Source organism: Rhinolophus sinicus, linkage group LG03 (genome assembly GCF_036562045.2).
Source record: "Rhinolophus sinicus isolate RSC01 linkage group LG03, ASM3656204v1, whole genome shotgun sequence".
Taxonomy (NCBI): Eukaryota; Metazoa; Chordata; class Mammalia; order Chiroptera; family Rhinolophidae; genus Rhinolophus; species Rhinolophus sinicus.
This window is the reverse complement of record NC_133753.1, coordinates 42,261,139-42,283,575: the sequence shown is the minus strand read 5'-3', so window position 1 is coordinate 42,283,575 and position 22,437 is coordinate 42,261,139. Positions and strand designations below refer to the sequence as shown.

The 22,437-nt window shown below is 41.0% G+C and overlaps 1 protein-coding gene and 1 pseudogene across 1 annotated transcript; both read left to right on the top strand.

Annotated features, from left to right (window-relative positions):
- Positions 1 to 8,905: 8,905 nt before the first annotated feature.
- On the top strand, positions 8,906 to 12,376 carry ARF6 (ARF GTPase 6). The gene has a single exon (XM_019725648.2). It carries the CDS (start codon positions 9,139 to 9,141, stop codon positions 9,664 to 9,666), a length of 528 nt encoding a protein of 175 aa, XP_019581207.1. The 5' UTR covers positions 8,906 to 9,138; the 3' UTR covers positions 9,667 to 12,376.
- A 148-nt stretch (positions 12,377 to 12,524) lies between these two features.
- Positions 12,525 to 21,737, top strand: LOC141570561 (small vasohibin-binding protein pseudogene; annotated as a pseudogene).
- The last annotated feature ends 700 nt before the right edge of the window (positions 21,738 to 22,437 follow it).

Genomic DNA, 22,437 nt, shown 5'->3' with positions numbered 1-22,437 from the left:
CGCCAGCGCCTAGTCCACCCTTCAAAGCCATTTTGGAACTTTCTGGAATGGCCATCAGAGCTGTTGTATTACCCTCATGACCTGAATGTCACCTAAATGTCTTCCTTTCACTATTTCCTTTATCTTCGGGTAAAGAAGTCATTGGGGGCCAGATGAGATAAGTAGGGAGGGTGTTCCAATACAGTTATTTGTTTACTGGCTAAAAACCCCCTCACAGACAGTGCTGAGTGAGCTGGTGCATTGTGAAACAGCCATAAGTTGTTGGCGAAAAGTTCAGGTTGTTTTTGTCTTTTTCACACAGCCGTTTCAGCATTTCCAAATAGTAAACTTGTTAACTGTCCAGTTGGTACATATTCATAATGAATAATCCCTCTGATACCAAAAAAGCAACATTGTTGCAACAAGTTCCCAAAATTGTCAGATATATCATCATATATCTGATGGTATAAAAAAGACATGGTAAACAATTTAGGGCCTTGAGTAAGGGGCAGGGTACAATAAAGAGAAGTACATAGATATTACTGTTCAAATTTTGGAGTTTTCAGGCATTAGAAAAGAGCTATTGTGAAGCAATGAGGAATGTATGTAGTGTAACAAAGATCACTGATCCACACCCACCCTGATCACCTTTCCTCCTTCCCTTCCTCATCCATCAGCTAACTTACTGAGGGCCAGCACTGCTAACCCAAGTGTGCCATGTCATTCTGCACAGCAATCCCATGCTGAGACCCCATGTCACAGATGGCTAAGTGGAAGCTCAGAGTTTAGCATACTTGAGGTTACAGACTAGTGGATGGAAGGGTTAAAAGCAGGCTCTGCCTCCAAAGCTAGTTCTCTAAACAGCATCACTCGCCGTGCTCTTGCTCCTTTCTCCCCTCCCTAATCTGTGATTGTAGCTACTTTAGTTCTGAGATAACAGGAATTCTCTACACTTAGCACTCAAGTGTCAGAAGGAGGAAATACTAACACTTCACTTTACAGAGGGAATATTTTGAATGGGTTAGAGAAAGTTAAGATAAAGGAAAGCACAGCATCTAGAACAGCTGAAAATTAAGCAGCAAATTGGTATATTATAAATACTAAATACAGTTATCCAAACAATGCAATTGCAAATGTTCACTGTAGCAAGACTTAAATGTTAACATGGCTTACCCCAGTTAATTCTACTCTTTCCAGCCTTAGGAAGCCCACCGGGCTATATTAAATCTCTGCTCTTAAGTTCCTTGTACTGCTGCTTCTTAAAAGTAGATTTGTAATTATGTGTCTACGATAGATTGTTCAATATCTTACTCCCTCTCCACACAGTAAGTTTGGGAATCGAGGCTGTCTGTTTTGCTCACCTGTATCCCCAGTACTTATCACAATGCCTGACTCATTCTTGGCATTTAATATATACTTAATCAGAGTGCAGCTTCTCCTTTACCTGTAAGGAAATCATGGCCCGGACAAGAAGAGGAACTTGTTCAGCAGCGATGATTAGCAGGACCAGAACTGGAACCCAGGTACCCAGACCAGCAAATGCTCTTTACGCTGTAGTACACCGCACAGCAGCATAAAACCTGCCCTGCCCACCACCGCAGGCCTCATTCATTCATCTAATTCGCATTTAGTACGCATTTTCCAGGTTGCCAGGTACAGATGTGGGTGTTCAGGTCCTCAGATGGAAACTCAGGGACCCAGATGAGGACGGAAAGCCAAAACGCTGCTACAGGTTCTGGCCTTACACGTTCCTTAATCCTAAACCCGCAGGACCTGGCTCCGCAGACGTAAGGCGAGGGTGTCGTGTGGGGGGATTCCCTTAAGTGATGCCAGAACCAAGCCTTATTGATGAACGAGGAATTCTCAGCATGTAGGATAGTAGAACCTAGGCGCGGTGCCCTAGCCCACAAATTTCCTTCTGGACACAGTGACCTGTCACTTCCCCCGTCACGTCCACATCGCCTAGGATGAGGGAGATGATGCAGGAAAGCTCGGAGACCGAGGCCAGGTGGCTGCATGAAGGGTTCTCAGCCCACCTCAGCCCTTCATTCACGAATAACCAAGCATTTCAACTAGCACAGGTGCATGACTCGTGAGCCCGCGCTTAAATTCTTCTAGCCCGCCACTCGCCAATCAACGGTCGCGCTGAGAGGAAGGGGCGGGACGAGAGGCGGGGCTAGAAGTGGAGTGGCTGAGGGACGCCGAACTTCTCAACTGCACTGAGACCACTGGGGGCTTTCGAGGGCCCTTTGGGCTTCTTTGCGCATGCCCATTAGTATCTGTCCGGCTAGTAGTAGCTTTTCAAGCCAGGTTTAGAGGCGGCGAGGTGGGTGCAGGTTAGTGGATTAAGGCAACTAATCTCTTGTGAAACCTCTATATCAGGAGATTCCAGCACTTTCGTTAACCAGCAGAAATGGGATGGGGCATATTTGTAAATTGGGAATAATGATCCGTTCCCGCCACAGCACTATTTTTTTGAGAGGGTGGGGATATTAGTAGTTAAGGTCACGCCAATTAGTTCCCTTATATTTTGCTTTGGAGAATGTCGCATCCAGCGCAACACGGGCAGTGAGGGTACCAGAAGGGGCAGCTTAGGTTTAAGTTTTAAGAAAGAAACATACAGAGACTTAATGCAGTTAAATCTCAGAAGGCCAGGGGTCTCACAGTTCTGAAAGACTGGAACCCAGAATAAAGCCGACTGGAGGTTTTTATTGATAAGTATACAAGGGAGTAGCTGTGTTTTTGGCATGGTCTGTAAAAGTCACTTATCACGTTATAGAAACAACCCAAACCAATTATGTTGATCTTCAAACAGCCGAAGCAGAAAGTCCTGAGGTGAGGTATGCAACTCTTTTAAGGGACATATATCATATGTTGAAATTGTTTCACAGAGCTGAGCAGAGAGCTTAATCTTATCACTCTCAAGACTTTTCTCCCAATTAGGTAAGAGGGAAAAGTCAGAGCCAGCAGCCGCTTTTCCCAGGCAGGGGGAAGGGGAGACAAGGCCCCTTCCCAAATCTGTTTAAGGGAGCTCATCGGGGGTCTCCATGGGGTTCTGCCTGGCTTGAGTTGTCCCCCCCCACCCGCCGCCCCGGTGGGGAATCTTACTCATCATTGGCCTCAAACCTTCTTTTGGAGACTAAATAGAGAGAAATATACAGTCCCAGAGATTCAGTCTCACAGACTATTCTTTCCTTAAGGAAAGAAGACATGGGGGGACAAGTCTGCTAGGCTGCTGTGTGACAACAGGAGAAGTGGATCCAGACTGTTCCTAAGACCTTCATTTCCAGAAAGCATTTTTGCCCAGAGGAAGAAGTGAAAATATTTTCTGTACTTTTGGCTGCTTATCATCTAGCTCAGTCACCTACGAATCTGATAGAGAGAAAAAAAAGGAATGACACAAACTGTAACAAAACAACTTCCTGGGCTCCTCCACAGGCCACTGAACCAGCACCTCCCGGGAGGTGGCTGGCTGGCAATCTGCAATTTAACAAACTCCTGAAGAGTGTGATGGTTAGGGCTGGGAATTACTGGATTTGAGCAAACCTAGCTCTTCCCACAGTGCTTGACAAGTAGAAGGTGCATACTAAACATTGAATGACTGAAGAACTGTCTTCAAGTACTGAAGGAAGATTTAACGATTGGATAATAAGCCACGTTGACAACACTTGGAAAATGGACTGTTGCTGTGAGTGTAAATTACTACAACTTTTTAAGAAGTGTAATTGGGTTCTATCTTAGAATGTTAAATGCTCTTACTTTCCACCCTGAAATTTCACTTATAGGATTCCATCCGAAAATATATGTACGATTTTACTGAAGCATTATTTGTAAGAGGCAAAAAAATGAGCATGAGAGAAGGCTTTCATGTAGCCATTAACAGGAATGCTACTACTGAAAGATATCTGGGATAACTTGCTAAGTGCAAAAGGCAAGTTGCAGACTAGTATACATAATATGATCCTAAAAGATTCACCTGCATATGTTTATCTGTGTAAAGAAAAATTCAGGAAGGATGCAACAGTAGCAACAGTGATTACCTCTGAGGCGAGGGGTTAGTCAGGATGGGAGAGAGATTTTTTTCCATTTCAATGTATCCTTTTCCATATTGCTTGGATTTTTAAAAACCATGATCACATATTACTTTCAATAGCTCTTAAGTCTGGTTTAGTAATGGCATCGTGGTCTCAGGTGCTGGTTAGTGGATTAAGGTCACTGATCTGTTGTGAAACTTCTATGTCAGAAGATTCTAGCATTTTCATTAACCAGTAGGAAAGGGATGGAACATATTTGTAAATTGGAATAATGACCCCGTTCCTGCAATAGGGGTGGAGAGCAACAATTAACACTATTGTTAATTTTTCAAAAATTGGAGGGGCTTTATATGGAAGAGAAACTCAACTTATTCCACGTAGCTCTGGAGGGAAGAACTCTGGTCAACTTTGAGACAGTTGTAGCTCAAAGTAAGGAAAGCAAGGGAAAGCTTTGCTGGGCATCGGGCTGAGGCTAGGATGGGGAAGATAATGTCTGCTTCAGAAAGAGTGTGAACCAGAGACCTCTTGCAGCCGTGAGACCCTAAATGTCTTTTGGGATGCAAGGTTAAGTGCTCTGTGTCAGAATGCCTGGGTTCATTCAAATCCCACTCTGCCACTAAATAGGGCTGTGTGACCTTAGGCAAAGCACTTGAGTTGCGTGTTTCTTTATATGCATGGTGGGGATAATGACGCTACCTTACAGAGTTCTTGTAAGATTAAATGAAATGGTACATGTAAAACATTTAGCACAGTTTCTTTTCAAAAACTGTTAGCATTTCTTTTCTCTCATAAGATTGACACTTAAAAAAATTAAACAGAATCTGAGAAATAATTCCTATTATTGAAGTAGCATTTTTATTTTTACACCTTTTAAATACTTGTGGAAGCAGCTGGATATTGAATTTTAGAATTAGTAGATTGGTAGAATTGCATATACGTGCGGATGGCTTTGCTTACAAAGGGAATTTTTAAGTGTTCCGGATTCTTGTTTGGTGCTGCCCTACAGTGGCTAATCATAGGAATGGCTAAATTGGCTTTTTCATATAAGAGTGCCCCTGAACCAGGGTGGGGGAATCAGGCAGGCGTGGGTATCCACTGTTAGCCCAGAGGTAAGCGAGTCAGTCCACACCCGGGAAAGGCAAGGCATGTTTTTGTGTTCACCAGGAACCCAGCCAAGAGGAAACCAAGTGCACTTTAATATAGTCTTGTCTTCTGTGTAATTTACTTAGCACATTTGACTTCTGATATGCTCAAGTTCACTTCTTGTCTAAAAACTAAGAAGAACGTTGCTGAGCCACTGTGCTATATCTGGTGTGCCCTTGGCTTTCCTCCAAGGTTGTTGGAAGAAACAGCCACATAAAAACTACTTGTGCTTTGTCCTTACTGCTATGTCCTTACTGTCCCCTAAATAAGGTGGCCTGTGAAAAACTCTTAAAATTTAGGGCCAGGAGAAAGTTTATATCCTCTGGGGAATTGGTAGCCATGCCTCTTTTATAATAACAGGTTCTCTGTGACTTAACACACTTGCTTCTCTGCCTTAGTTGCTGAGAAACAGTGCTAGGCTTGATGTCCAATCTCAGCAATTAAATTGACCCAAATGGATATTTGCTCTCTCCTCCTTTTCCAGTCTCTCTAGCCCTGGATTTTCCTTATCCCTGAAGAAGCCCTGAGGGCAGCCTACAATGCACAACTAATGCCCATTTCCATTGTTCTCAGTCTGATTTGTCCTCTTGGCAGTGCATTAGCCTTGCTTCCCCCCCGTAAGGGCAGGCAGTGGATCTATCTTCCTGGACAAGCCCAGCGTGTTATATTTACAAGGGACTCAGAGAGCATACAACACTCTCCTTTTTTACATTTGTGGAAGAGGAAACTCAGAGTGGGGAGGAGATGTGGCTGTCCAATTTTGGAATCACACCCAGGGTGTCCTTCATCCTTGCCTCCACATCAGGTTACAAGCCCCTGCCCCCTACTTCCCAGCTTGTCAGGGGAAGAAGCTGTGTATCCAGAGGCCTCCTTGGCTTGGATAGCATCAGCCTTCCTGCTGCTCTGTCTCACAGACTGGGAGGGCAGAGGCCAGAGCCTGACTTCTGGACACTGTCTCTGCGGCCTAATTTACCCCCTGCTCCAGCTGGACGCCCAGAGCTGCACCCCAAGTCAGCAGCAGGACCCAAGTCTCAGAATGGCATAGAAGTCCTTGCCCTCTCCTGAGGCCATGCCCCAGGGAATGTGACCTCAGGCCAGTCTTTTGCCCAGTGGCCGTTTGGACCAGTGCCATTCCAAGTGCAGTCCCTGGACCCATGTATTGGTTGCCTGTCCATATGAAGATGGGTACAGGAAGTACTTACTGAGAGATTGAGAGTAAGCTTTTATGGCAATTTGACATGGTCACATCATTAGAGCAGCATTTCATTTTTTTTTACTAATTCATTTTTATTGCATTTTACGAAAAGAATTAGTCCCCCACAGATTGGAAGTTAAAACAAATAATGACACTCTGTTCTTTGTTCGTGGATGCTTTGGGAAGTACTGCTCCTGATCCTCTTTTCCTGCAGGCACTAGGGTTGGGGTGCTCTCCAAGGGCTGTGGTCCTGTGAAGTTCTCCTTTGGGGCAGGTGGGGGCGACAGACACATAGGTAATATTTCCATCCCCAAGCAAGCGTCCATTTGACCATTCTGGATGCTAGGACACAGGAGAAAGGCAGGGTTTGGTCTTCCTGTTTGCCTCAGCGGAGAGCAAAATCCCCAGGGCAAACGTCCAGGAGGACCATCCACAAGGATATGGCGGGAATGGGAGGCTCCTTGCTAGGGGTTCTCTTCCCAGAGAAGTATAGCTCTGTGGCTTGGGCTCTATAGCACAGGACTCTGAATCTAGCTGCCTCACAATCAGTCAGTTGCTGTAAGGCCTTGGGAAAGCCATTTAGTCTCTTGGAAAGCCCAGTTTACTCAAGAGTAAAGCGACCATATTAACAGAGAAAGTATATTAAATCATTGTCTGAATATTACTGTTTCCCCGAAAATAAGATCTAGCCCGACAATCAGCTCTAATGCATCTTTTGGAGCGAAAATTAATATAAGACCCGGTCTTATCATAAAATCGGGTATGGTATTATATTATATAGACCCGGTCTTTTAAGTAAAATCAGACTGGGTCTTATATTAATTTTTGCTCCAAAAGACTCATTAGAGCTAATTGTCTGGTTAGGTCTTATTTTAGGGGAAACGTGGTAATAACTGCCGGAAATAAACACACTAAGTTTATTTCAGGCATGATCTCCCATTATCAAATTTTATTAAATTATGTTAAATACTTAAATTATAAATATTTTCTTAAATAAAAAGTATGTTACCATATGCCGTTTTACCATCATCCTTTAAAAAAATTTCCTGTTTTTCCTCCCCTTGGTTCATTTATTTTAAGCTTTCACCTCATTTTAAGCCTCTTTATCACTATGATATAAAAAGGTTTCCTAAAGTCTTCCACAAATATTATTTAACCCTCAAATGGGGTGCAGAGAGCAAAGCCAGTATTACACTGTTTACACATAACAAACTTAGCAAGGTTAAATGCCTAGATCCAGGCCATAGAAGTATTCTCTACCTGATTCTAAATCGTATGCTAAGATTATATCGTCTATGCATGTTAAAGAATGGGTGGGTGGATGAGGAGCTACTAATACACTAAAAGGAGGAGATATTTACATACGAAAAGTTATCACCTTCTACAAAGTTTAAAGTGCGGCAAGGTACAGGAACTCTTGATGATACTATAATTTTTAAGAAATGTGGGCTCGTCCTGACGAGATGTATAAGGGCTCAAATACTCAAAGAAGGGCTTCAGAGCAAAACCAAACCAGTAAAAGCACCGCATTGACTGGCAGATTCCATACGAAACAGTTGTCTCCCACGTGTCTTTCAGGAAACCCCCAGAGCACGAGGAATAAAGGAAGCCAAGGAGAGGTGGGGGAAGGTAAAAGCAGCGGAGAGGGCTTCCCTGGTAGCCCGAGTGAGCGCGAAGTTTGGGACGGGATGGAGGGAATTCTCAGCGGATCTGGCGGGCAACGAGTTCTGGGAAGACACCTGGAAGCAGCATGAGGGAGGCGTTCGTCGTGCGAGCGGGATGCCCGCGGGCCGCGCCCTGTGCAGCTCCCTGGTGTTTTTGCTTCCCTCGTTCGAGAGGTGTTGGAGGAGAAAGCGCGGAAGACAGCAAAAATGGGAGGAGACGCCAGAATAGCAACTAGCGGACAGGAGTCAGAGTCCGAGCGAGATTCGCGGGTCGGGGGGGCCCGGCCGCACCTGCAGGCCCTCCCGAGCCGCCGTAGCCCCGCCCCTCTGTTCGTGGCGCCAATGACGCTTGGCGCGCGGGCCGCTCTCCTTACAGAGGTCGCTCTTGTCCGAACGGTCGGCCTGTGCTGCGCCTGCGTGGTCGGGAGGGGAAGTGAGGCGGTTTCCTCGGCGCCTTTTCCGGTGGCGGCGGCGGCAGAGCTGGGAGGAGGCGGTGGAGGCCGGAGGGAGCCCGCGCTCGGGGCGGCGGCTGGAGGTAACCTCCCGGGCCGAGCTGGAAAGGCAGGCCACGTCGACCACCGCTCCCCTCCGGAGCTCCGGCTGTAATTCCCTTTTCCCTCTCTGTGTCTCTGCAGGCAGCGCACCGAGTTCCCGCGAGGATCAATGACCTGACGAGGCGCCGGAGCCTCGCTGCCTGGGTGGCCTGGGTCGGTGGTGAGCCCGGCGTTCGCGGACCGGCGGGCGGGCCAGAGGGTCGCAGTCTCCCGCGGCTGAGTGAGGAGAAGGCGGAGGAGCGGGAATCGCAGCGGCGCTCGCGCGGCGCTCGCGGGGGGAAGGGCAGTTCCGGGCCGGGCCGCGCCTCGCCTCAGCAGGGCGGCGGCTCTCCCCGCGTAGACTCAGGGCTCCGGCGGCAGCGGCGACTGGAGGAATCAAGTTGTGTGGTCGGTGATGCCCGAGTGAGCGGTGGGCCCGGGCCTCTGTCCCGAGGAGGCAACTCCCACGCAGGCCTCACGGGCGCCCTCGCGGCTGGGAGGCTTCGTTTCGGTTTCGCGGCGGCGGCGGCGTTGTTGGCAGAGGGGACTTGGGACACCTGAATGCCCCCGGCCCCGGCTCCTCCGACGCGATGGGGAAGGTGCTATCCAAGATCTTCGGGAACAAGGAAATGCGGATCCTCATGTTGGGCCTGGACGCGGCCGGCAAGACAACAATCCTGTACAAGTTGAAGCTGGGCCAGTCAGTGACCACCATCCCCACCGTGGGTTTCAACGTGGAGACGGTGACTTACAAAAACGTCAAGTTCAACGTGTGGGATGTGGGCGGCCAGGACAAGATCCGGCCGCTCTGGCGGCATTACTACACCGGGACCCAGGGTCTGATCTTCGTGGTGGACTGCGCCGACCGCGACCGCATCGACGAGGCCCGCCAGGAGCTGCACCGCATTATCAATGACCGGGAGATGAGGGACGCCATAATCCTCATCTTCGCCAACAAGCAGGACCTGCCTGATGCCATGAAACCCCACGAGATCCAGGAGAAACTGGGCCTGACCCGGATTCGGGACAGGAACTGGTATGTGCAGCCCTCCTGTGCCACCTCAGGGGATGGACTCTATGAGGGGCTCACATGGTTAACCTCTAACTACAAATCTTAATGAGTATTCTCCACCCATCCCCCGGAAGGAGAGAAATCAAAAACCCATTCATAGGATTATCGCCACCATCACCTCTTTCAATTGCCACTTTCTCTTCTTTTGAATTTGAACTCTGGAGTTGCTGTTCTATGGTTTGGGGGGGATTAGGGATTTCCTTTTTGTTTGTTTCTTTTTCCTTTGTTTTGCTTTGGTTTAGGATGCTCTGATCTGATATTTGACATGAATACAAAGTGCTAGATGCTGTTGTTGACTTCCAGCAAATGGGATGGGGGAAATATAGCAGTTCTTGGTAAAGTCCTTTATAATAATGGTATGATTTTTTTATTTTGACAGAATCTTTCCTTCCAATGTATGCTTTTTTCCTTTTTGCCCAGTTTCCTTATCACTTGCTGTAGATGGCTTATTTTGCATTCATGCAGACTATGTTGCAAGTCTGTTTCATCTAGTAAACTGAAAATTATTGCTTAATCAAACTGCCGTTTGTCTTTTATATTGAAGGCCTTTTCCCCCTCCCTTATGAGTTCTAACTTTAACTTAGTAATTTCAAATGTGACCTTTTAAATCTAAGACCAGTATGGTAAACTTAGCCCACAGTGGCAAGTGAGTAATATTGTAATATGTTCCAGTTGCACATCAGTGTGTTAAACAGGTAATATAAGAAGTTCTTTGAAATGTCAGCTATTAAATTCTGAAACATACATCATGCATGAGTAGGGATAAAACTCAAGTTCCCCATTACATAGCTAACTTAACACTGCATAAAAATATACAATTGTAACCCGTCTAAGGACACAGATTTTTGTCACTGCAGAGTTAGCAATTTTGCTGTGTTTTCCCTCTTTTTTAACTTTAAAAAGACTTTCCAGAAAATGGAGCAATAATGGTGTATCCACCCACACGCAGTCAAAATATTTGTAGATACTTTAAGTGACTTGGGCAAAACTGGAATATATACTTTTACCATGTTTCAATGTCTAAGACCAATAGTTTTTAAATTACTAGAATGTTTAGTTCATTAATAAAACATTTAACAATTCAAATTTTATATGCACCTTTTACCTACTAGGAAAAATATACATTCCTGTTTTCACATTACAGCAACTGATTGAAGATAAAATCTTTCTTTTTATAGTTTAGTGATCCACACCTCCATGAATTAGAACACTGGAAAAGTTTTATAAAAGTATTTAATTCTGTTTGATTGTAGAATTAACTCATGCAAATAGTAAGTCAGATATCCTGTTGGTTCAGTAATATACTATCTCCTTTAAGGAAGGAAATGTGATGAATGAATGTGTGTAGACTTGAGGAATGACAAAGGGGACATTGGATGAAGAAAAAGAACCTACAGATGACAGTGAATGTAAACTTATTTTTCTTCAAGGATAAGCAGTGTGCTCACTGATACCAGATCCGAACAAGATTACTTGCTTAACTGGTTAGGACCAGTAACTAGATTATTGAGACCACTATGATAAATAATACTTTGAACCAAATGTTAATGCCTGATAGAAAATTGTGAAGCAGCATCTGGTTCTTATGTAGCCTTAAGGATTAATTTTAGAGATCCTCAAGGAATTAAACTTAGGGAATTTCAGAAATGTAAAGGCAGTATACAGGAAAAGATGTGGGTTTTATGAGGGTGTCTGACAACTAAAATTGAGCGGGAAATCATGGTATATAGTTGGACAGTATTGGTCCTTCATGCTTTGGCCATATTGTGTAATGGAGCTTTTACCAAAGATGTGTGGGAAACAAGGTGATAAAAAAAATTAACTATTCAAAGTAAAATTCGACATTTTACTTAAAGCAGATGAGCAAAGGTGCTATGATATAGGCTCCTGATGGTATAGAGAGATTTTTGAATTAAAAATGCAACTAAAGTATAAAGGTCTCTGTTTCACTTTAGTAGATGTATCTCTAGAAATGAAGTTGACAGACACATCTTAAGAACATTTTAGTTGCTTTTAAAATTCCCATAGTTCCATTATAAATTTTTAGTGTTTTACATTTTAAGGTACATACATGGGTAATACAAATATTATCAATGCTATAATAACATCCTGAAACAAGACAAGCACAAAGGTATAAATGCCTAAACTGGAGGAAACTTGAAACCCTCGTGTTAATTCTTAAATGTAGTATTTCTAACTTGTGACAGATTGATAGGCAGCCTTTTTTTGTGTCTTAATAACGGGGCATAATTAAAATTTTATACATCAAGTGATTGCTATTGAATGTTGCAGGTGAGATGTGGTTATTAGTTGGTTTGAAATGTCTTGACTGAAAGGGGGAGACGGGGGGAAACATTGAAATTTGGAATACCCTAAAACTTTTGGTAAGAAATTGTAATTTTCACTTAACGTTCTCTTCAAGGATATAAAAAGCTGATAATTGATGTAGTTAAATTGAACCACAGCCGTTGATGATCATGGGGCAGGTAATTACAGCCTGCTGAAAAAGTTACAGTCTAAGAATTTTAAACGTGAGATCCTGAAGTTTTTGTTTAATTGCATCAATTTCTGTATTTATGTGAATTTATAAACTGCAGTAAGTTTTGAATGAGGTTAATCTTGTCTAATATAAGTAAATGAGTCTGTAGACTGTGATTGCCCCAAACTAAAAAGTACAGTACTTGGAATTGTGCTCTTAATGGTTGTAGTGTTGGTAAAGAACTAATATGAAGAAAATAAAGGAATTACACAGTGCAGTTTCTCACGTTATATTACTCGTTTGAACTAGATTAAGTGGGACATGTGGTGTGTTGGGCCATATTCTCCAGGGATGTATTGTATAAAGTGGCATAATTTGAACGTCACCTACCTTTTATAAGGATAAAAAGAATCAGTTTGGTTCTTGTAATGCTGGCTCTAAAAGGTTTTGCCCTGATTTAGTTCCACCAGACAATATGATAATCTAGTACATTAAGACAGTTGAAAATAATTTTTAAAAATTAAGGTTCTATAGCAGTTTTTATTCTAGTTTTGTGTGTGTGTGTGTGTGTGTGCAAAATCACAACCTCAGAATTTTCAGTTCAGAATTTTGTCTATAAAGAATTGGCCTATAGAATCATCTTGCCCCTTGGCAATTGACTTGGATGTTCAAGTTAGACTTTTAGAAGCCAAAGTTGCTTATCTGATAAAAATGGCAGAATTGTAGACATTTAGAAAGTAAAATAGTAGATGAATAACTTGTTGGATAAAAGGGATTTTTAAACACATTTCCTTTTTTGTGAGCATTTCCTCTTGTATTAGTAGTTTTTGTAGTTTGATTTTAAAATGTCTTAGTGTGATCACTAGTATGATTTAACCCCCACGTTAATGTTAATATATTTAGTATTGTGATTTACTAATGGCTATCAAATATCAATTTATCAGTGATAGCAGTAGAAACTTTTAATCGTTAGTGGGTTTTTATGTTTTAATATAAATTTAGAAATACAGTAGCCATAATCTGAATGGAGGTGGCACTTACAAAATTCCCAGTTATTTGCTCAATACCTGGCCAAGTGTATATCAAGGTTATGGTAAGGCAAATCTTGTCTCTGTTTATAGATAAAAATTGTAAACTCACATGTAGCAATTAAAAATAACTTTTTAAGTCTAACTAATCACTGAGCATAATGTATTTGGAGTGTAACATTCAATAGAAACTAGCTTTTTGCTTTGTTTATATTGAATGTTAAAGACAAAGTAGGAAAGTTTGCGATATTAGGAAGTTTATTAAAAGGGTATATTGGGAGATGGAGCCACAGAAGAGGCCAGGTAAATTTTACCTGCTTTGCTAAACTTCAAAGTTGCCAGACTGGATTAGTGAGTTGAATGGGCAGAGAATACATACAGATGAGATCAAAGAGGCAGAACAGGTCTGTGGAGGAGTTTAGGAATGACAATTGAAATTTGTTATTAAACTAAGAATGATAACTTCCAGGGAATTAATATATAACTTCACTTTGTGGGACAGTATGCATGTGCTTTTAATTTTGAAACTTTTTTCCCTTTAAAATGTTTTATGACTACTTGACACTAATTTAAAATGAAAGTCAATTTGGTCCTTGAATATCTTTTCACTTGTTAAATTATTTCATTTGGATACTATATATTTCTTTCATAGTATTTATGAGCATGAGGGTAAATTTATTTATTAAGCACCTACTGATATGCCTGACACTGTTCTAGGGACAGGAGACAGACACATCAGTGAAAAAAATTGCCTTCATGGGACTGATCTTGGTGGCGGTGGGCAGGGGTGGGGGTGGGGAGATAAAATCAGATGATAAATAAAAATACATTAGGTGATACACTGTATTATATACTATGTTACATATATAGGGGGACAGGTGGGAATGTGTTCAGATAAGGCTTCATTGAGAAGATGACATTTGAACAAATATTTGAAGGAAGAAAAAATACCAGTGGAATTGACATAATAACAAAAAGATAATATATATAGTTGTAAAGCAGGGATGGGGAAACTGGCCAAGGGCAAATCTGGCTGCAGCCTATTTTTATAGGGACTGAGCTAAGAATGTTTTTTACATGTTTAAAGGATTTTTAAAGACTACAAAAACGTGGTATGCAGCAGACAGTATTTAGCCTGAAAGCCTGAAATATTCACTATCTGGCCCTTTATGAAAAACATTGGTTGATACAAGATCTAAAGCCCAATTTTTAAACATATATATAGGAAATTAATAGGAAACATAGGACATCCAACAATTTAAAAGTCCATTGTTCAATGAATGAATCTAATCAAAAGTTTAGGAAACAGTGGCACATATAATGTACCACATTTAAACATTTTAGTGATCCTTACGACTTATTACTGAGTAGTCTAACCTGGATTATTTTTCCCCTAAATAAGTTTAAATGTGAAATCAGTAGTTTTTCAGTTTCAATTTTAACATTCTCTAAAATATGAATCATTTCATTAAAATTTTTTTTCTTTTATAGTGATTTTACTGGTCTATGAGTATAATTTAAATGTGCTTCTCTGTTAAAGTGCCCTTTCCTCCAGATAACCTAGATTAGTTTGAAATAGGTTCAGATAACATCATTGAACTGTGGCTTTTATTCACTTGGTATTACTGTAATCAAGTCCTGAGTCCAGTATTTTATATTATGAAACTTTGTAAGGAAATGTTTATTGACTTGGAAACTAATATGTTGCATGATATTTGGTTTCTTCTAGTATTCCTCTAACCTATATAAACTAGGAAAAATAATTTACTTCAGACATGAATTATTTCTCGCCTAGAGTTGTGTACCACTTACATAGTAGGATGTAGGAATCTATCTTAAAAGAGAAACTAAACAAAATAATTTACAAGAGTTATGGAAGCAAGTTTCATAGAGGACGTTTACAAATGGGCTTTAACAAATAAAAACACATAGTTCATACATAGAAAGGCCTATGTGAAATTGGTTATTCATGATCATAAAAGCTGTTTCGCATTACAGCTGAGTAGAATGGCCTGAGAAGGTCATAGCATACAAGGTCATGAGAGGGGAAAAAAATCAAATTTGTTATGGGAGTTACAGAAGCAGGGATTTGGATCTTTAAAGTTCACTCTAATGTGGCAAATCAAAGTGCTTTCTCTGTATCTTTTTATTTCTAAAAGTCAGTTTTGTGAATAAGTCCTAAGTTGGAGCTAGGCCTAAAGAGATCAAATTGGAAAACATTCTAAGAATAGTAAAAGCATTTTTTGTTTGCCATGTGCCAGGCATTGTCCTAAGCATTTCATGTGTAGTAATTAATCCTCACAACCTTGGGGAAAGGGTTCCCATTTTATAGTTGAGAACACTGAGGCTCAGAGAGGTATACGTTAATAAGTAGCAGAGCCAAACTTTGGACTATACTATGAATGTGACTGAGGAGAACTGTGGTTAATAATGTACTTAATTGTGTGTGTGTGTGTGTGTGTTTGCATATAAAAAGCTTACTTTGAATAATCCATAATTTTCTTATTTGATCATTGACAGATTTGAGTCCTTGTATAATTTGAGTCATCTGTATAATGGAGAACATGGTATTAGATTCTGCTTGAGAAACTTTTGTCTGTAAAAATCACATGTGACTGATAGATTGAATTTTACAGATCATTATGAAAAATAGGAAAAGTTAAAGTTTTAACTGATCTGAGTCTTTGCATGCTTATTTATATATAGGCTTCTTTTGATTCAAGAAAACTATTTTAGAAAATTTACAGTGCGCAATTTATATTGCATCTCTACCTGATAAATTCATAACTACAGACATTTTAGGTATTATTTAAAAAGTGAATTTCTTGCTTTTTAGATCCCATGATAGCTCATGATAGTAAGGTTTACTTAATACTATATCCTGTCAGCAAGAGCCTAGCGTCTAGGGTAAGCTAGAGTGCTTTAAACTTGTACTTCGGAGTTTAAGCTGGAATTTAGGAGTAAAAGTTGATCATTTTGGTAAAAATGCAGAATGCCTTAAAGAATCTATTATTTGTTAGTAATTTCTATATGACATAGAAATTTAAGGTTAGGTAAAACGTACACTTGACATGTTCAAAGTAAGTAATCAAGTGCTCTATTAAATAGAAAGAGGAGAGAGATTATGTTGTGGGCTGCAGTTGGCTGGGAGACCAGTGGGGACTGAGTTGGATCCACAGTCAGAGGAATTATAGTATTACTGTCAATTGCATGCTCATTGTGTACTAGCCACTGTCTTAACTGCATTACATGTGTTATGTCATTTAAAATATGTGTGCAAAGGTACAGGGATGGAAATCTACACATAGTATTTGGGAAATAGAGAAAAGACTTGTCTGACTAGGCTTGCCAGATTTAGCAAATAAATATACAGGGTGCCCAGATCAATTTCAATTTCATGTAAACAGTAATTTTGAGTACAAGTATATCCCAAGCAATATACCGAAATTATATACTAAAAATAGTTTATCTGAAATTCAAATTTCAAATACCGGGTGTCTTATATTTTATCTGCAATCCTATATCTGACTTGAGTGGTAGGAGAGAAGGTAAGGTTCAAAATGTAAGTTGAAAATGAGACTTTTAGAAGGCCTTAAGAGCCAAACCAAGTATTTTGGATATTGTTTTGTATGTAATGGGAGCCAATGAATTTTAAAAATATTTATATAGCAAGGGAGAGTCACACTGTTTAGGAATATTAATCTAGAAACTTTGTATAGAATCCATGTATCAGGGTCATGGATCAAGTCTAGAAAAAAGAAGTCCTTTCAAAAAACTGGTAATAATTTAGGTGAGAAAATGACTAAGTATAACATAGAGAAAATGAGAAGTGAGATAAAATTAATTGGTGGACATGAATTATTTGCTGGAGGGAGAAAGATGAAAGATTTTGATCCTTAATTCTTATGTAAAAGATAGTGATAGCACCATTGATACAAAGAAACCAGAATACACAGCAGATTTGAATAGAGACACTTTGATAACTGAGTAAAGTCTCTCATTTGCAATCTTGTAAAGAGGTTGAATCTGTTAGGCATATTGTCTTCTATAACTATTCTGTCTCAGAGCAGTGCTGTCCAATATAAATATAATGCAAGCCACATATGTAATTTTAGATATTTTAGTAGTAACGTTTTAAAAAGTGAAAACAGATGAAATCAATTTAATGTTTTATTTAACCCAATGTATAAAGTACATTTTTCAATGTCACCAGAATATAATTATTGAGATATTTTACATTTTTTATTTCATAAAAAAATCTTCAAAATCCAAGTGTATATTTTATACTGAAAGCACATTTCAATTCGGACTAGCCACATTCCAGCACTCAACAGCCACATGTGGTTAGAGGCTATTATATTGGACAGTTCATTTTTAGAGGGTGATTATTTCTTCCTAACAGCATGCCTACACTTTCCGTAACTGTACTAAAGGTACCAGTTAAAATCATTGAAATATGATGAACTTTCTAGGCCAGGGCTTGGAAAACTATGATCTATGGGCCAAATCTGGCTCACTGCCTGCTTTTATTAATAAAGTATTATTGGAATCTAACCATGGTCATTTATTTGTGTGTCTATGGCTGCTTTTGTACAGCAAAAGCAGAGTTAAGTAATTATGATAGAGATCACATGGCCCACAAAGCCTAACACATTTACTATCTGGCCCTTTATAGAAGTTTGCCGACACCATTCAAGGACCCAAACTAAAGTTTCAGGAGTAAAACACTTTATACATTTAAATGAGTTTTCAGAAAGAAATCATAATGAAATGGTTAAAAGATAATGCATATATTAATTCATTTATTCACTAAGCATTTATTTACCAGGTTTCAGGCACTGTACTAGGCCCCAAAAGCAGGACTAAATAAATGTCCTTAATCTTCAAGAAGTTGACAGTCTAGTTGAAAAATAGAGATGTATACACAGGTAATTACAAAGATACAATGATGCATTGATGCACACCAGTCAAGCACCTTCCTCTGACTGGGGGATGGGAGATAGAATAACACAAGGGCTTCAGGAGAAGGGGTCTATCTGTGGTGAAGTTTAAAGCATGAGTAGGAATTACTCAGATAAACGAGAAGTAGATGACATTTTAGGCGGTGTACCCTTAAGAGTAAAAGCCAGGTGTTTGCATAACAACATCAGGGATTGACAGCTCTCTTATGCCTGGAGCATAGGGGGACTGGTGTGAGATGAAGGAAAGATGGTCAGGGGCTGCCTTTGGTGTTTTAAGGAACTTTGGAGTTTATAATTTGGGCACTAGGAAAACTGGAATTTTTAAGCATGAAACTGCATGAGGTTTACATTTTAGGGCGCTTACAGACTGCTGTGTAAATCATGAGTAAAGGTCCTAGGCAGGAAACCTATTGTAGACTAGGTGAGGGAGAATTCCCTAATTGAAGCAACGGCTATGGCGGTGCAGAGGGGAGAACACATTTGAAAAATACTTGAATGGCGTTTTGCAAAGTGTGTTCTGGAGAACACTGATCACAAAAGATAATCCTTGGAAGAGAGGTGTCATGCAGGGTTGCAGGCAGGGTCACTAGTCCCGCTCCCCACATAAGAACGCAGGATATGGTGAGGCCAAAAAGGAACACCCACGGAGCCATAGATGGGGGAGTCATACCACTATAGTCTCACTGGCAGCTGGATTGGAGACACAGGAGGCAGGAGCCGCACGATCCGTAACCTGCCGTCTACTTGTCTCTGCCAACCAACCTCACTTGCTAGCTGCAAACCGCCTCTCTGCAATCTGTAGTCCACACTCCACCACGCCACGCCACTACACCCCCGCTTTGCTAGCTTAGCCATGGCAGTTACATCAGTGGCTAATGGCTAACCAGTAACAGCTGATGGCCAACTAGTCACAGCTGATGACCATCTACTACCCGAGCCAGCACCTTTCTATGTGAGGCTGAGAGCCTGGAAACTACTCTCTGGGGCTCTGTCCCCACAAGAGGCTTCCGTGCTTTTTGGCCAACGCTCCATATTTAACCTGCACTTGGGATTCAAAAGCACTTTAGCAGTATTTGAATGTTCTTAGAAGTCCTACTTTAATCCAGCATTTCCCAAACTTGATCACAGAACCCTAATTTTTATTTTTATTTTTTTAAACACCCATCACCATCCTATGGAACAAGGGGTCTAAGGACTATAGTTTGGGAAGACCTATTTTAGAGGCAGAGTCGAGAAGTTTTGGCCAACGGAATGAGACAAAACATGGGGAAAAGTCTACATGAGTAACTGCTAATGAAGGTTACAATTCTAAAGATATAAATTAGAGGGAACAGAGCAAGTTTAAGAGGCAGAAGGAGATTACATGCCCAGTTTTGACAGTGGGTTTTATGCGCCTAGGACATCTACAGGGAGTTATCCCGTAGGTAGATCAGGAGACATCTAGTCTACAGACAGACGTTTAGGAGTTAGTTTGTAAATGGCTTTTGAAATCATAGATGCTCATGAGATTTCCTGGGAGTGAGAAGAATTAAGGGCAGAGGATGGAAACCCGATGTTTCGTGGGTAGGTAGAAGAAGAGGGTATTAACAGGGAAAACAGAAGAAATGGGAAAGAATAGCATATCCTACAGGGAGATCAAGAAGGTTGAATTTCAAAATGAATTCTATGGAATTCACATTTGGACCTTCTTTAGATAAGTTTGAGTGAAGTGACCAGAAACTAGTTTGAAATGAGAGAGACAGGAGGCAATAGAGAAGCTGCTAACAGAAGTGTTCCAAAGAGCCGGCGATGAAGGAATGATAATAGATGTTAAGGGTGTGATAGAGGGAGGTGCATGTGAAAGTTTATAAAAAACACTGTAATATACGAGCATCATTTAATTTTCAAAACATTGTTCACATAAGTGCTGTAGGTATTGATTGTTGAGGGTGGAGTGGGGAATGAGGAATATGTGCTCCTCATCGCCAGTCCTAGAGGTAAAGGAAAATGGAAAGAATCTATTTTAAAAATGTTAGGCAACGGCTCGGGACTGCAGGCCAGGAGGTCAGAGTTGACTAAGAAGTATTCAGAAGCCAAGTCATGGATCCACCTGCACGTAAAGAAAAATCCAAAGTTAAAGAACCTGTCAGCAGAGTTGAGAAGGCCAACAGAAATCAGCCCGGCAGGAGCTGAAGCAAAGACAAAGGGCAGAGATCTATGCCCTCAACCGAGTCATGACTGAATTAGAGCAGCAGCAGTTTGATGAGTTCTGTAAACAGATGCAGCCTCCTGGTGAGTGAGCCGAGTGTTCAAAGGAGCTGGACCCTGGAGGCTTTGTCTGTGAGCTACCAGTTTTAAGCTGAGATGGCCCATTTGGAGCCTTACAGAACTAAACAAGAAGACATTTGTGTTATTCCTAAAACTGGATACATCTGAACTTCCTGTATGTAACTTTTGGTTCACTGGTTCTTCCAATCAGAATTGGCCCTTGGGGCCGGCCCAGTGGCTCAGGCGGTTAGAGCTCCAAGCTCCTAACTCCGAAGGCTGCCGGTTCGATTCCCACATGGGCCAGTGTGCTCTCAACCACAAGGTTGCCAGTTCAATTCCTCAAGTCCCGCAAGGGATAGTGGGCTCCGTCCCCTGCAACTAAGATTGAACACACACCATGAGCTGAGCTGCCACTGTGCTCTTCTTGGATGGCTCAGTTAGTTGGAGCGCATCCTCTCAACCACAAGGTTGCCGGTTCGACTCAACTCCCGCAAGGGATGGTGAGCTGCGCCCCCTGCAACTAACAATGGCAACTGGACCTGGAACTGAGCTGCACCCTCCACAACTAACTGAAAGGACAACTTGAAGCTGAATGGAACCCTCCACAACTAAGATTGAAAGGACAACTTGACTTGGAAAAAAGTCCTGGAAGTACACACTGTTCCCCAATAAAGTCCTGTTCCCCTTCCCCAATAAAAAAAAAATCTTTAAAAACAAATAAAAAAGAATTGGCCCAATGCTTGATGAAGAGACTTGTTTTATTCTTTTAAGAGAGTGTTCTTTTTTTTTAACCTTTTTTATATTGTTTGAGAAAAAAAAAATCAGTGTTTCTTGTGAAACTGCAAATCTTCTCCAAAAATACAAATAAAATACTAATAAAAAAATGTTAATCTCAATTCCTTTAAGATGCTTTTTCCCCCTTTGTTAGTGCTCTACTATAGGAAATGCCTATAATGACCATCCCTAAGTAAATTCTAGTCCCACTATAATTACATCGTGGCTATCACTTGTTCAGTAAATCACAACAGTTAATAATATAGCAGAGACTAGACTCAAAATTTATTTGTATTTATCACTCATATAGCCCTGGAGTGGAATTTAAAAGGATTTCTAATATGTAGTAGGCATCATGCTGATTAACTGAATTCCTATTTAACTAAAACATGGACTTACCAATTTACTATGAAAATTCTCTTAAGATTTGCAGACTGAGGTTTAATACTTTCTGTCAGCATCAGTTCTGAATTTTAGGATACAGTTGACCCTTGAACAATGGAGTGTTAGGGATGCACCCCTGCCTACCACGGCACAGTGGAAAATCCGTGTATAACTTTGACTCCCCCAAGCCTTTACTAATAGCCTCCTGTTGACCAGAAGCCTTACTAATAACATAAACAGTCGATTAACACATACCGGTATTTTCTATGTATTCTTACAATAAAGTATTCTTATAATAAAGTAAGCTAGAGAAAAAATGTTATTAAAATTGTAATAAAGAGAAAATACATTTACAGTACTGTATGTATTTATTGATTCCGTAAGTTATAAAAAATCCTCATATAAGTGGAACTGTGCCATTCAAACCTATATTGTTCAACTATATTTTCTTCCACAATGATTTAGGAGTTAAAGGGAAAAAATCTATAGGATATAAAATGGAATATAGAATTAAATAACAGTCCATGCTATTGAATAATTATTGTGTGCCTGCCAATGTGCTATAGGCTTTAAATGTAATCCTCACAACAGACTAGCAAAATAGGTGGTATTATCTCCCATTTTACAGATAGGAAACTTAATGCGCTAAAATTTAAATAATTTGTCCATGATACCACAGCTAATAAATGGGATAGCCTATATTCAAACCCAAGTCTTGTTGACCCCAAAGCAATAACTTTAAGAAGGGGGTGGTTCTAACAAACTGCAGTGTATTTTTTTTTAACATCAAATCCAGTAAGACATGGTGGCTGTGATCCAGCAGCTCTGTCTGTCATCAATCCAGTTTACCAGGTGCTTGTGCTCCTGGAGGCAAAGCAACAATTTGGAGGGCCAAGGACTTATTTGATGTATGTGAGGAAGGCGCTTTCCTCCAGTGAGTGAAA

Excerpts from the sequence above, each read along its gene's own strand:
- ARF6 (XM_019725648.2), top strand. The coding sequence starts at position 9,139 with ATGGGGAAGGTGCTATCCAAGATCTTCGGGAACAAGGAAATGCGGATC.